Genomic DNA, 15,492 nt, shown 5'->3' on the forward strand with positions numbered 1-15,492 from the left:
GGACCATTTCCACTGGTCCAAAATGTTGTATATAAGCCTATGTAACAACCATTGTAGGTGTTTATATCCTAATTTGTTCATGCTTGCTCCTGCCCGCAGACATAATTATCCAATCCCTATGTACTTATTTTTTTCATTTTTTATCCCTTTCTCAAATCTTTCCCTTTACTTGTGTTAATTCTCTATTTTCCAAAAGAAAACAAAAAAAAAGACATTTAGACTAGGGGTGCTTACGTTAGCAATATTACTGTGTTGATGAGAAGAGCAGTATAAATCATTAGGAGAGTCATTTAAAGTCTGCTTGCATTGGGGTTATATATTCAATCCATTTATTCCAGATTTGATAAAATTTTTCTTTTTGAATTCTCAGGGAGTAAGTCAACTTTTCCATTTTAAATATTTCCAAGATAATTTCGTGCCAATCTTCTAATGTAGGTGGTATTGGATTTAGCCACTTTCTAGTGATTGATTTCTTACTTGCCGCTAAGAGGGCCTGCAGCAACTTTATATCTTCCTTCTGTTCAAGAAACAATACATGCCCCAAATAGAGCGTCTCAAATTTCAGAGGTATCTGGGACCTAAGTACCTTAATTAATGTTCTATGAATACCTTCCCAATATAGACTTAATTTAGGGCAATCCCAGAAATTATGAAAATGATTTGCCTCCTTGGAGCCGCACCTTCTCCAACATGTCACGTTTGTATCTTCATATTTTTCCTGATATGGGGTCTTGAAGTATCTTATAATGTTTTTCCAACAATGTCCTCTCCAAGTCAAAGAATTAGTCGAGGACCATTGAAAGCTGCAGATTTTCCCCCAAGCCTCCTCTGAAAGTACCAACCCCGCTTCTTTCTCCCACTTCTCTTTAATATACAGTGTATTTACATTTTTAGCATGGGAGAGTGCATTATATAATCGAGAAACTGATTTACTAGGTATTGAACTGCAAGCCGAATTCAGAATCTTGAAAAATTCTAATTCTACTGCTGATAGGTCTGTATATCTACAACTCTGGTTAACATAGTTTCGTATTTGAAGGTACCTAAAAAAGTCATTATGTTCTAGGCCATGTTTGTCCTGCAGGATTTGGAAACTTTGTAATACTCTTTTATCTATAAATGAGAGGTAGGTTGTAAGACCTTTCTTTATCCATAGCTCAAATCTTTTATCTCCTCTGTTGGGAAGGAATTTGGTATCATATGCACACCATCTAAAGAGTTTTAACATGCTATTAATTCCACATGAATTAACCACCTTCTGCCATACTTTTAATGTAAGATTTATCCAACTGTTTTTAAATTTTTCCAACTGGGCCATCAATCCTTTGTCAGCTATTGAGGCCTGTAGAGGAAAACTGTCAACTAATCCAAATTCTATTTCCTTCCATCTGGCCTTATATTCCCTATTACACCAATATAACAGAGGGGTTATCTGTGAGGCATAAAAATAATTTCTCAGGCAAGGAAGAACAATACCTCCTCCTTCCTTCCCTAACTATAAGGTGTTATATCGAATTCTAGGTTTCTTTCCTTGCCAAATGAAGCGGGAAATCCATTTGTCCCATTCCCTGAATTGATTATCATCCACCTCCACCGGTAAAGTATGGAAAAGATACAATAACCGATGAAGAATATTCATTTTTATAGTATTTATCCTTGAATTTAAACTTAAAAAGGGGATAAGATTCCATCTATGCATATCTGCTTTTATCTCTGAGATTAATGGCCCATAATTTACCTGTGACAGTGTTGAAAGATCCTTCGGCAGAGTTATTCCTAAATATTTCAATGATTTAGCTTCCCACTTAAGATCGTATATATCCTGCAATTTTTTGGATGGTGTATAATTTAGGGACATAACCTGCGTTTTCTTTACATTTATTTTATAACCTGATATTTTCCCAAAGTCATCCAACAGTGTAAACAATCCTATAAATGATTTTTCTGGTTCACTCAGATAGACCAAAACATCATCTGCGAATAACGCCACTTTCTGTTCAATCCCTGCCACCTTGATACCTTTTACGATTTCGCTCTGTCTTATTAGTTGGGCAAGCGGTTCAATATATAGCGCAAAAAGGAGAGGAGAAATTGGGCATCCCTGTCTAGTGCCTCTCTCTAAGATGAAGGAGTCAGAGAGGTCCCCATTTATCTTAATTCGGGCTGTAGGGCTGTCATATAGAGTCTGAATTACTTTAATAAACTTTTCTTGAAAGCCGAATCTTCCTAACACCCTGTATAGGAATGCCCAACTAACCGAATCAAAAGCTTTCTCAGCGTCCAGTCCTACTACCATTGTCTCTGTCTCGTTCTTATTAACCTGTTCTAATATGTGCAGAGTTCTTCTTATGTTGTCCTGTGTTTGTCTTTGTTGAAAAAATCCAGTCTGGTCTAAGTGGATTAGGCCAGGTAAAAGCTTTTCCAATCTGCGCGCTAATATAGATGTAAATAGTTTGTAATCTAATTTAAGAACACTAATTGGCCGATAATTGCCACATTCTAGTTTATCTTTACCCTCTTTAGGAATAACTGAAATAATCACTTCTCTCCAGGAAGGTGGAGTTTCTCCTCCTGCAAGATCCAATTAAAGGTGTTAAGTAGTAATGGGGCTAACTGTGTCTTCAGGGACTTGTACCACTCTGAGGTAAACCCATCAGAACCCGGGGACTTTCCAGCCTTTAACCTGGAGATGGCCACGTTCAGTTCTTTGACAGTTACTGGTTCTAATAAACTTTCATTTTGTAAATCTGTATGTTTAGGTAGATCTAAAAAATTCAATACACTGTCTATATAGGGCTCATTGGGGGCCCGGGGTTGGGAGTACAGCTCTCGATAATATGTTTCAAAACTCTCTTGACTTTTCCCTATTGTACTCTCTACAAGCTTTGTCTTTGGATTCTTTATTTTATGAATTGTATTGTCTGCTTGTTGTTTTCATAATTTATATGCTAATAATCTAGCTGATTTACCCCCTACTTCATAATTCTTTTGTCTCAGGTAAAGAAAATTTCTTTGAGTTTCCAACGTATAAATATCGTCAATTTCACTTTGCAATTTCCTAATTTCCTGTTTTCGATTTGAATTACTTTTGTTGCTATCTACAACTTGAAGTTGTTTTAATTTTCCTTGAAGGTCCGCTAATTTTTGTGCATTGATTTTTTTCATGTGAGTGGTAATGGAAATAATTTTCCCTCTCAGTACAGCTTTCAATGTATCCCATAAGATCACTGGTGATGTTTCTCCCGTGTCATTAAGGTCTAGATATTCTCTGATTTCTCCCCTTAATCTCTCCATTACTTTCAGGTTATTGAGTATATGTGAGTTTAGCCTCCATAGTGTTTTTGTCATTTTCCTTTCCAGGATTAGAGACATAGAGACTGGGCTATGATCTGACAGATCAATTGTTGCAATATTACAGTTTTTTTATCCTGAGTCTATCTGTATTAAAGATAAAGAAATAGTCTATCCTTGAATAGGCTGAATGAAGGAAAGAGTAATGTGTATAATCTTTACTAGTGGGGTGTAATTCCCTCCAGACATCTATAATTCCCAACTCCTCCATCAATGAATTCATTTTCCGAGTCAGAGGTTTATTCTGAGTAACTATTCTTGAAGAATCTAATACAGGATTTAATCTAATATTAAAATCCCCTCCACAAATTACTACCCCTTGCGAACTGACCATAAGGTCAAAAATGTGTCTATAAAATGACCATTCACAACCTGGAGGAGCATAAACATTCAGCAATGTTATTTCTGTACCTTCTATTCTTCCTGCGATTTTTACAAACCGTCCTTCTTTGTCTTTAGTCTCTGAAATATGTTCATAATTAAGAGTACTTGATATTAAAGTAGCTACCCCTCTTTTGTGACTCAATTTATATGATGAATAAAATACATGCTTAAAGCCCATTCTTTTTAATTTTCCATGTTCAGATTGGCTCATATGTGTTTCCTGGAGGAAAGCTATTTGTGCCCTCTCTTCTTTCAATTTAGACATAATCTTATTTCTTTTAATTGAATTCAAAACCCCATTAACATTATAGGAAATTATTTTTACCAATCCAGTTTGCATTTTTCTCTAGTAGAAAAAAAACTCTCCTTTTCTAACCAAACAGTAAGTAATCCCTTCTCAACAGTAAACCAAGACATATAACCACACCCTAGACATTTTTGAACGTATAACATTTGAAAATTTTTCCCGACTTCCCACAGTGAGGCCTGAGCACCGACTCGCCTCAGTTCAGAGGGATAACCTCTATCTTCACCCTGTGTTAGAGGGCCCTCAGCAGTTTGAATAATCATAGAGAATTTTCTCCTATTTATGTCTCGACCATATTGCTACCATTCAAGTTATTCCGCCTAGTTTATTTTCAGTTACCAGTTTTCATTTTACCTTTTAAGTCCGATTTACTCTTTTCAGTCATTTCTCTTAATTAATCTGTATTCTCTGTACATTCGCGTCTGAATATTTGCAGCTTTTCCTTGTAGTTTGACACTCTGGTTCGAGTGGAGCATCCTCACCCCACTAACTGCCACAACTTCTGCTGAATCCTCTCCAGTAGCGACTCCGGTTGGGTCTTTTGGAATTATTGAATGATTTTGGAAAATTTTTAGGTTATAAACTTAAATAAAAGTGAATTGTTTCCTTTAAATGTTCCTGTTTTTATATATAAGGATATTCCATTTAGAATTGTGAATTCTTTTAAATATTTGGGTATTATCATTACAAAAAAAATAAAGATCTTTATAAAGCTAATGTAGTTCCTTTATTGGACTCTATGAAACAATTATTTTCTAGATGAAATCCTCTTACACTTTCTTTAATAGGTTGTATTCATGCCGTGAAAATGATGATTTTACCTAGATTTTGATATATTTTTCAAAATATACCTATTTTTCTAACCAAAAAATTTTTTGATCAAATTGATTCTACTATTTTGTCCTTAATTTGGAATAATAAAAAACCAAGAGTTAATAAGTTTCATTTACGAAAATCTGAAAAACAGGGTGGACTTGCGCTACCTAATTTAAGATTGTATTATTGGGCTGTTAATATTTGACAATTATGTTTTTGGTTATATTGGCTCGATAAGAACCAAAATCCAGCTTGGATTGATTTAGAATTTAAAGCTATTAATCAATTTTATTTAACTTCATTATTAGGAGCTCCATTACCTTTACAACTTGCTAAAATCTCTAACTGAAATTTCTACCCTGCTATTAAACAGTCCTTACGGATTTGGTTTCAGTTTCACAACTTTTTAAATTTCAAACAATTTAAATTGTCTAGTCCTGTATTTCGAAATTTGCTATTTAAACCTTCAATTACTGATCCCATTTTTCTTTTATGGAGAAGTAAGGAGATTTGTTCTTTTGTAGATTTATTTACTGATAGTCGATTGATGTCTTTTGAAGAGTTAATTAGTAAATATTCTCTCTCACACACATTTCTTGCAATATTTACAGATCAGACATTTATTACAAAAACAACAGGAATTCTGCAGATGCTGGAAATTCAAGCAACATACATCAAAGTTGCTGGTGAACGCAGCAGGCCAAGCAGCATCTATAGGAAGAGGCGCAGTCGACGTTTCAGGCCGAGACCCTTCGTCAGGACTAACTGAAGGAAGAGTGAGTAAGGGATTTGAAAGTTGGAGGGGGAGGGGGAGATGCAAAATGATAGGAGAAGACAGGAGGGGGAGGGATAGAGCCGAGAGCTGGACAGGTGATAGGCAAAAGGGCATACGAGAGGATCATGGGACAGGAGGTTCGGGAAGAAAGACAAGGAGGGGGAGGGTGACCCAGAGGATGGGCAAGAGGTATATTCAGAGGGACAGAGGGAGAAAAAGGAGAGTGAGAGAAAGAATGTGTGCATAAAAATGAGTAACAGATGGGGTACGAGGGGGAGGTGGGGCCTTAGCGAAAGTTAGAGAAGTCGATGTTCATGCCATCAGGTTGGAGGCTACCCAGACGGAATATAAGGTGTTGTTCCTCCAACCTGAGTGTGGCTTCATCTTTACAGTAGAGGAGGCCGTGGATAGACATGTCAGAATGGGAATGGGATGTGGAATTAAAATGTGTGGCTACTGGGAGATCCTGCTTTCTCTGGCGGACAGAGCGTAGATGTTCAGCAAAGCGGTCTCCCAGTCTGCGTCGGGTCTCACCAATATATAAAAGGCCACATGGGAGCACCGGACGCAGTATATCACCCCAGTCGACTCACAGGTGAAGTGATGCCTCACCTGGAAGGACTGTTTGGGGCCCTGAATGGTGGTAAGGGAGGAAGTGTAAGGGCATGTGTAGCACTTGTTCCGCTTACACGGATAAGTGCCAGGAGGGAGATCAGTGGGGAGGGATGGGAGGGACGAATGGACAAGGGAGTTGTGTAGGGAGCGATCCCTGCGGAATGCAGAGAGAGTGGGGGAGGGAAAGATGTGCTTAGTGGTGGGATACAAGGGAGTTGTGTAGGGAGCGATCCCTGCGGAATGCGGGGGGGGGGGAGGGAAAGATGTGCTTAGTGGTGGGATCCCATTGGAGGTGGCGATAGTTACGGAGAATAATATGTTGTCTTTCTTCCCGGACCTCCTGTCCCATGATCCTCTCGTATCCCCTTTTGCCTATCACCTGTCCAGCTCTTGGCTCTATCCCTCCCCCTCCTGTCTTCTCCTATCATTTTGGATCTCCCCCTCCCCCTCCAACTTTCAAATCCCTTACTCACTCTTCCTTCAGTTAGTCCTGACGAAGGGTCTCGGCCTGAAACGTCGACTGCGCCTCTTCCTATAGATGCTGCTTGGCCTGCTGCGTTCACCAGCAACTTTGATGTATGTTGCTTGTTATTTATTACAAAAATACGTTTCTATGTTTCCATATATGCAAGAATCTGATTTGTTGGACAATATTTTGAATATGAATTCCTCAGTGAGAGGTTCCATTGGCAGAATTTATAATTTATTTTTACTACAAAAAGATAATCTCTCACCAAAGATTAAACAACATTGGGAGAGAGAACTTAATATGACTTTTGTTAATGAAGACTGGTCGCGAGTTTTGAAAATGGTTAATTCTTCTTCGATATGTGTCAATCATTATTTAATTCAGTTTAAAATTGTTCACCGCTATTATTTAACAAAGGAGAGGCTATCCAAAATATTCCCTAATATAGATAATTACTGTGCTAGGTGCAAAAATGAAGTAGCTACTTTGTCACATATGTTCTGGTCATGTCCTGCGTTGAAATCTTTTTGGAAATCTTTATTTTCTACAATTTCTAAAGCTTTGAAAATTAATTTACAACCTAATACACTGACTGTTCTATTTGGAATAGTTCCGCATCATATTCAGGGTATTTCATTTTCAAACCAACATGTAATTGCATTCGTTATATTGGTGGCAAGAAGAGCTATTTTACTGAAGTGGAAAGATACCTCTGCTCCTACACTATCTCAATGGTTTTCCCAAGTAATGTTATGTCTTTGTTTGGAAAAAATTAGAAGTAGAACTTTTGACCCCCGATTTGATTTTGAGAGAAGGTGGGGCTCTTTTGCTAAATATTATCATTTAACTTGAATCAATTTACACGGTTTCCTTCCGATTTTATATTATATAAATGTGATTTGGTGGTTGTTGTTTTCTTTTTCTTTTTATATATATATGATTGTAAGATGTATCGCTCCGGGAGTTGGTTCCTAATGGGTTTTTTTTCTTTTTTTTTGTTTTATAGTTAGTGGGTTTTTTTTTAGTTAGCTGGGGTTCTATTTTTTCCTTCTTTTTCTTTTATAAATTTTTTTTCATTAGCATATATGTGTTTTTTTCCAGCTTTATTAATTATATATATACTTATTTGCTGAATTTCTGTATTTTATAGCTGTAGAAGATTATATTAATAAAAAGATTTTAAAATGAAATGAAGATCACTGGAGGTTTTGAGTGAATAGAAGTAGAAAGCAGAAGATCTTTCAATGAATGCACCCAAAGCCTAAACAAAAGTCACTATTAAATCCGAGGTTCAGAAGAAACAACCATATGGAACAGGGTGGAGTAGACTCAGATGGGTGTAGACCAGCCGCGCTAAAAGGCTGCTTTTTTATGTTTATTAATTTTGTTTTATTTAGAGATATAGCATGGTTACAGGCCCTTCTGGCCCAAGCCGTCCAATTACACCCACGTGGCCAGTTAACCTACTAACTTGTGCATCTTTGGAATGCGGGAGGAAATCAGAGCACCTGAGGAAACGCATATGGTCATAGGGAGAACGGAGAAACTCCTTACAGAAAGCGGTGGAGTTGCTGGCATCATATATGTGTTATGCCAACTGCTACTCTACCATTACAACACGCTGGAGGAACTCAGCAGGTCGGGCAGCATCCGTGGAAAAGATCGGTCGACGTTTCGGGCCGGAACCCTTCAGTTTTGTGTTTGTGTTTGTGTTTTGTGCTTGTGCTACACTACCGTGCCACTCCACAGAATTCCATGAAAGGCTATCTGGGAAACATTGTGAACACCAATCAAAGTTCACCAATTGTTTATCAGGGAGTTGTGTTAAAATCATACTGGGACAGAAAGGAGTCAACTTTACTTGGATTCCAAGATTTGCTGTGGAAGGTCGATAAGAGGGGCAGTGGCTGGTGTGCATTAGAGTCACATCTATATTCATCACCACCCCATGTCATTGAAAGGAAGCACACAAAAGATGGGGGTCATTCGGCTCCCTGTACCGACACTACATGTCTAATTTTTTCACCCATGTTCCACTCCCCTGCACAGACACCTTCATTCCTTTATCATATAAACATTTACCAATCTTGGTCTCGAATATACACAGTAACTGAGTCACCAGAGCTCACCTGGATGCAGGAATTACTTCTTTAGGACAGAAATTTCTGTCCTAAATGGATAAACACCTAGTTTTGAGAACTCAACCCCTTGTCCAGCACGGGGAAACCACCATGAAATTTATGCTAGTCACAACACGACAGTACCTTCCAGTAATTTTCTCAGTGACAAAGATCAACAGAGCACTTACTTTCCAATGGCTTGCCATACCTGTATAACTGAGGGGCTGCTTTACAATGATACATACCCTTGCGCAATTAAACCAACACCAGTGGCTGATCTCACATTTTCCACATCACATTTCATCTCTCATATGCTTATTAATCTATTTCTCCTATCTGTATCCCCTCAACTGATACTTTCAACAAGCTTTTCAGATCAGCATAAAACACAGATTTACTACAAGTGCAGATATAGAGTAAAGATAGGCATGGGCTTGTCTGTCATGCACTCTTAACCAAAGAGCATGATGTCAGCAACCTCAAGGACAACTGTTTCTACCGTCAACAACAGGAATTCTGCAGATGCTGGAAATTCAAGCAACACACATCAAAGTTGCTGGTGAACGCAGCAGGCCAGGCAGCATCTGTAGGAAGAGGTGCAGTCGACGTTTCAGGCCGAGATCCTTCGTCAGGACTAACTGAAGGAAGAGTGAGTAAGGGATTTGAAAGTTGGAGGGGGAGGGGGAGATCCAAAATGATAGGAGAAGACAGGAGTCGGAGGGATAGAGCCAAGAGCTGGACAGGTGATAGGCAAAAGGGGATACGAGAGGATCATGGGACAGGAGGTCCGGGAAGAAAGACAAGGAGGGGGGGTTACCCAGAGGATGGGCAAGAGGTTGACTTTATTAACTTTGCCTCCAACTTTCACCCTGCCCTCAAGTTTACCTGGTCCATTTCCGACACCTCCCTCCCCTTTCTAGATCTTTCTGTCTCTGTCTCTGGAGACAGCTTATCCACTGATGTCTACTATAAGCCTACTGACTCTCACAGCTATCTGGACTATTCCTCTTCTCACCCTGTCTCTTGCAAAAATGCCATCCCTTTCTCGCAATTCCTCCGTCTCCACCGCATCTGCTCTCAGGATGAGGCTTTTCATTCCAGGACGAGGGAGATGTCTTCCTTTTTTAAAGAAAGGGGCTTCCCTTCCTCCACTATCAACTCTGCTCTTAAACGCATCGCCCCCATTTCACGTACATCTGCTCTCACTCCATCCTCCCACCACCCCACTAGGAATAGGGTTCCCCTGGTCCTCACCTACCACCCCACCAGCCTCCGGGTCCAACATATTATTCTCCGTAACTTCCGCCACCTCCAACGGGATCCCACCACTAAGCACATCTTTCCCTCCCCCACTCTCTCTGCATTCCGCAGGGATCGCTCCCTACACAACTCCCTTGTCCATTCGTCCCCCCCATCCCTCCCCACTGATCTCCCTCCTGGCACTTATCCGTGTAAGCGGAACAAGTGCTACACATACCCTTACACTTCCTCCCTTACCACCATTCAGGGCCCCAAACAGTCCTTCCAGGTGAGGCAACACTTCACCTGTGAGTCGACTGGGGTGATATACTGTGTCTGGTGCTCCCGATGTGGCCTTTTATATATTGGCGAGACCCGACGCAGACTGGGAGACCGCTTTGCTGAACATCTACGCTCTGTCCGCCAGAGAAAGCAGGATCTCCCAGTGGCCACACATTTTAATTCCACATCCCATTCCCATTCTGACATGTCCATCCACGGTCTCCTCTACTGTGAAGATGAAGCCACACTCAGATTGGAGGAACAACACCTTATATTCCGTCTGGGTAGCCTCCAACCTGATGGCATGAACATCGACTTCTCTAACTTCCGCTAAGGCCCCACCTCCTCCTCATACCCCATCTGTTACTCATTTTTATGCACACATTCTTTCTCTCACTCTCCTTTTTCTCCCTCTGTCCCTCTGAATATACCTCTTGCCCATTCTCTGGGTCCCCCCCTCCTTGTCTTTCTTCCCGGACCTCCTGTCCCATGATCCTCTCGTATCCCCTTTTGCCTATCACCTGTCCAGCTCTTGGCTCTATCCCTCCTCCTCCTGTCTTCTCCTATCATTTTGCATCTCCCCCTCCCCCTCCAACTTTCAAATCCCTTACTCACTCTTCCTTCAGTTAGTCCTGACGAAGGGTCTCGGCCTGAGACGTCGACTGTTTCTACCGTCACACTCCAGCCTCTCTGAGCTCTCTATCCCCCTGCTTGGATAAGTTTCAGAAGAACAAGGGGCAGCCAGCTCAGTAGTGTCATGCTTTACAGTACCAGTTACCCGGGTTCAATTCCTGCCGCTGTCTGTAAGGATATTGTATACTCTCCCCATGACCATGTGGCTTTCCTCTGGGTGCTCTGGATTCCTCCCACATTCCAAAGATGTACAGCTTAGTAGGTTACTTGGTCACATGGGTGTAAATGGATGCCACTGGCTTGTTGGCCCAGAAGGGCCTGTTACTATGCTGTATCCCTAAATAAATAACAAATAAACTAGTAACATGTCGTGTATACATAAACAGTCAGAGACAAACATCACAGACAAACCTACTTTCCAGTGAAGTCAACTGTAGTTGATGAGATGTTCCATAATGGTGTTTATAGAGTCCTTCCTCAAATGCATCACCTTACCCCCAGAAGCACAAGAGATTGCTGGTCTTAATCTGCAATGCATTTATTGTTTTTTAAATGCCTGGGTAACTTACCTGAACAATGGCAGGATCCTGAGGCAGAGAACATTGTGGCTTTGGAGGTTCACATACTGTGAGGTCTTTGATATCACTGCCCCGAAATATGATGTACTCAAACACTTCATCGCGTGGTGGGATTGGTCTGTCTGTAGGCCGATCCTCCGTCCCAAATGAGCGAACTGCAAGACAGTAACACCTATATTACAGCAAACCATGGTGCTATTTTCTCAGTGTAACACTGAAAGACATCTGGAAAAAATGTGCAACACACACAAAATGCTGGAGCAACTCAGCAGGTCAGGCAGTATTTATGGAGGGGAATAAACAGTCAACATTTTGGGCTGAGACTCTTCATCAGAACTGGAGAGGAAGGATGCAGGGGTCAGTCCTGATGAAGGGGCTTGACAAAATGTGTTGAGTTCCTTGTGGTGCATCCGGCAGCAACCTAGTCGTTTCTTTAGCATTTGTTTGTTTTTGTTTACAAGGCCAAGTTGCTAGCTTGATGCTCAACCCAGCATGGATGGAAAGTGTGCAAGGAGCCAGATGGATCTGAACCTGGGAGCATTCGCCTCAAAGCCCGATGCAGATGCCACTATACCACCGGCCAATGGCCCAAAATGTCAACTGTTCATTCTCCTCCATAGACGTTGTCTGACCTGCTGAGTTCCTCCAGTATTTTGTGTGCAGTGCTCAAGATTTCCAGCATCTGCAGAATTTCTTGTGCTTATGGATAAAATTGGGATGGCACGGTAGTGTAGCAGTTAGCAAAATGCTATTACAGCACCAATAATCTGGATTCAATTGATCACTGTCTGTAAGGAGTTTGTATATTCTCCCATGACTGCATAGGTTTCCTTCGGGTGCTCTGGTTTTCTCCCAAATTCCACAGGTGTGGGTTAGTAGGTTAATTGGTCATATGGCTGTAATTGGACAGCGTGGGCATGTTGGGTTGGAAGGGCCTGTATTTCTACATAAAATAAAATGTGCTTTGGTTTAGTATCACATTGAAGACAGTGGTTATATATTGGGGAATCTGGGGTAGAAAGCCAGTGGCTGCCCATTGCTGACTGCAAGCTGTATTGGAAGGTTACACAGTGGACTCCATTTAATTGGGCTATTGGTTAATCAGGGCAGCCATTTATTTGGGATAACTCTTAAAGAACAAAAACTAATTGAGGAAATAGTGAGCCTGCTCCGGCTTTGTGCCTATGGACTCACTTTTGTTCTGAATGTTGTTGCACAATTTGTGTTTTTTTTCTCCGCAAATTGGGTGTCTGTCCGTCTTTTTTTTAAATGGGTTCTATTGGGTTTCTTTGTTTTGTAGCCGCCCATAAGAGACAAATTTCAAAGTTGTATAATGTATACATACTTTGATAAGAAATGTACTTTGAACTAACTCTCCTGTCCTGAACTTAAATCCACGCCCTCTAACTTTAGTCATCTCTAATAAAGGGGAAAAAATTGTTTTTATTTGTCATGTGTACGTCGAAACATACTGTGAAATATGTTGCTTGTATCAAATCAAATCAGTGAGGATTGTGCTGGGCAGCCTGCCAATGTCACCACACTTTCAGCACCAACATAACATACCCACAACTCACTAACTCTAACCCATGTGTCTTAGGAATGAAAGAGGAAACCAGACCACCTGGAGGAAACCAGACCATCTGGAGGAAACCCACTCAGTGATGGGGAGAACATACAAACTTCTTAAACACCGGTGGGAACTGAACCCCATCAGTGATCACTGCTGCTACAAAGTGATGCAGTAACCGCTATGAAACAGTTTCTACTTCCTACCCCACCTATGCCACACAATCTTATATATATCAATGGTGTTCCATCGGTCTTCACCACTGCTAGGAAAACAAACACAGTCTGTTCTGTTTGCCCCACAGCTGAAACTCCGCCACAGACAACACCTTGGTTAATTTTCTCTACACCCTCTCCAGTGTGAGGCCCTCGGGTGGTCAGGGTTGACAACAGATGTTACATCCTAGCTGTAGATACGGAAGCCTGGGCAGTACAATATGGAGAGCAAGCTGTTGCCCATGCAGCAGACTCCCCCTCTCTACGCAGCCAATAAATCCAAAGGAAAGGCAGAGACTAATACAGCGGGGCACCAGCAGTGTTGCCGGAGTGGCCAGTCAGTTGAACTCAACATAGGACTCCAGCTCCAGACTTTTCCTTAGAGTTTACTCCTGAAGCCTTCCCCATGAGTGGGCATTGCTGTAAATCAGCAGAGGTTTGAGATCAGAGCTTTCCTTCTCCTAGCTGGGCCAAAGATGATCCAAGACTGAGGAACAACTTGAGGTTTGCCTGATTTATGTGCAGGGCAAAAATGAAAAGGTCAGAGTGTCAGTGCCAGAGGAGAGGGACGGGACAGTGTGCAGCTTGCTACTCCGCAAGGTTTACAGGTGTCCCCCGCTTTTCAAACTTCGCTTTACAAAACCTCGCTGTTACAAAAGACCTACATTAGTTACCTGTTTTCGCTAAAAGAAGGTGTTTTCACTGTTATGAAAAAAGGCAGCACGCACCCCAAGCAGCCAAGCTCATCCCCCGGATTTGGAACTGCATTCTAGCCGGCATTGCTTAAACACGTGCCTGTGAGCATCCATTTGCAAGATGAGTTCTAAGGTATCGGAAAAGCCTAAAAGAGTTCGTAAGGGTGTTACACTTAGTGTAAAACTAGACATAAACGTGTCGATCGTGGTGAATGAAGTAAGGACAAAGTGAGTTCGGCTTGTGGAAGCTGACGAAGATGATGTTCAAGAGGTTTTGGCATTCCATGACCTGATAGATGAAGAGCTGATGCAATTGGAAAAGGAAAGGATAACAATCGAAACCGAATGCAGTAGCGAACGGACCGAAAGTGAAGTTGTTCAGGAACTAAACGTGAAGCAACTGCATGAGGTTTTCGCTGCAATTGACAACAATGATTGCAGAAAAGTACAACTTTAATTTTGAAACAGTACGTAGGTTTAGGGCAAATTTGCAGGATGGTTTGAGTGCTTATGTAAGGGGGTCAGGGGGGCTACACTTACAAAGAACTGTATGATAGAAAAATGCGTGAAGCTAAGCAGTCAAGCATACAGTTGTTTTTCAAGCCTTCCACATCAGCCACAGCAGACGACGAACCTCAACCTTCGACATCGAGGCAGGCAGACATAGAAGAAGATGACCTGCCTGCCCTGATGGAAACAGACGATGATGAGATGACACCCCAGTGTCCCACCACCCCAACCCCCGGGCCGCGGACCGATACATTGCCGCGGAGAATGCAGCGGTAGCCGGGATGCACCCAACATATCCTTAAGAAAAAAAAGCCAAAATAAACAAGCTAATTAATTAGGTGCCGCCCGGCACGTAATTAATTATCTTGTTTATTTTGGCTTTTTTCTTAAGGATGTGTTGGGTGCGTCCCGGCTACCGCTGCATCCCTGCATGCTTCAGGGATCGGTATCGGTCGCTGCCTGGAGGTTGGGGACAACTGCGCCACCCCAACCTCCACTGACCCATCATCAGTGTGCTCGCGCGCTGTCTTCCCAATTCCGGTAAGTGATACTACACTGTACATACATTATTTCTACTTTATACAGGCTGTGTATTTTTATGTGTTATTTGGTATGATTTGGCAGCTTCATGGCTTAAAGGTTACTAGAGAGAGCGTTTCTGCCGAGAGCGCTTGCGTGAGATTTTTGCTACGGAGAACAGTGCAGAAAAGTATTTCTACTTTATACAAGCTGTGTTTTTATCATACCATTCTTGCTTTTACTATATGTTACTGTTATTTTAGGTTTTGTGTGTTATTTGGTATGATTTGGTAGGTTATTTTTTGGGTCTGCGAACGCTCACAAATTTTTCCCATATAAATAAATGGTAATTGCTCCCTCACTTTATGACATTCCGGCTTACGAACGTTTCATAGGAATGCTCTACCTTCGGAT

The 15,492-nt window shown here is 41.4% G+C and overlaps 1 protein-coding gene across 2 annotated transcripts in view; it reads right to left on the reverse strand.

Moving 5' to 3' along the window:
- LOC134356361 (protein LSM14 homolog A-like) overlaps positions 1-15,492 on the reverse strand; it is a 115,997-nt gene that overhangs the window by 63,307 nt on the left and 37,198 nt on the right. For both annotated transcript variants that reach the window (XM_063067265.1, XM_063067264.1), the window contains exon 2: positions 11,561-11,724. In XM_063067265.1, the coding sequence (XP_062923335.1) occupies positions 11,561-11,724 (164 nt within the window). The remainder of the gene's footprint in view (positions 1-11,560; positions 11,725-15,492) is intronic.

The sequence above is a fragment of the Mobula hypostoma genome, chromosome 14 (assembly GCF_963921235.1).
Source record: "Mobula hypostoma chromosome 14, sMobHyp1.1, whole genome shotgun sequence".
Taxonomy (NCBI): Eukaryota; Metazoa; Chordata; class Chondrichthyes; order Myliobatiformes; family Myliobatidae; genus Mobula; species Mobula hypostoma.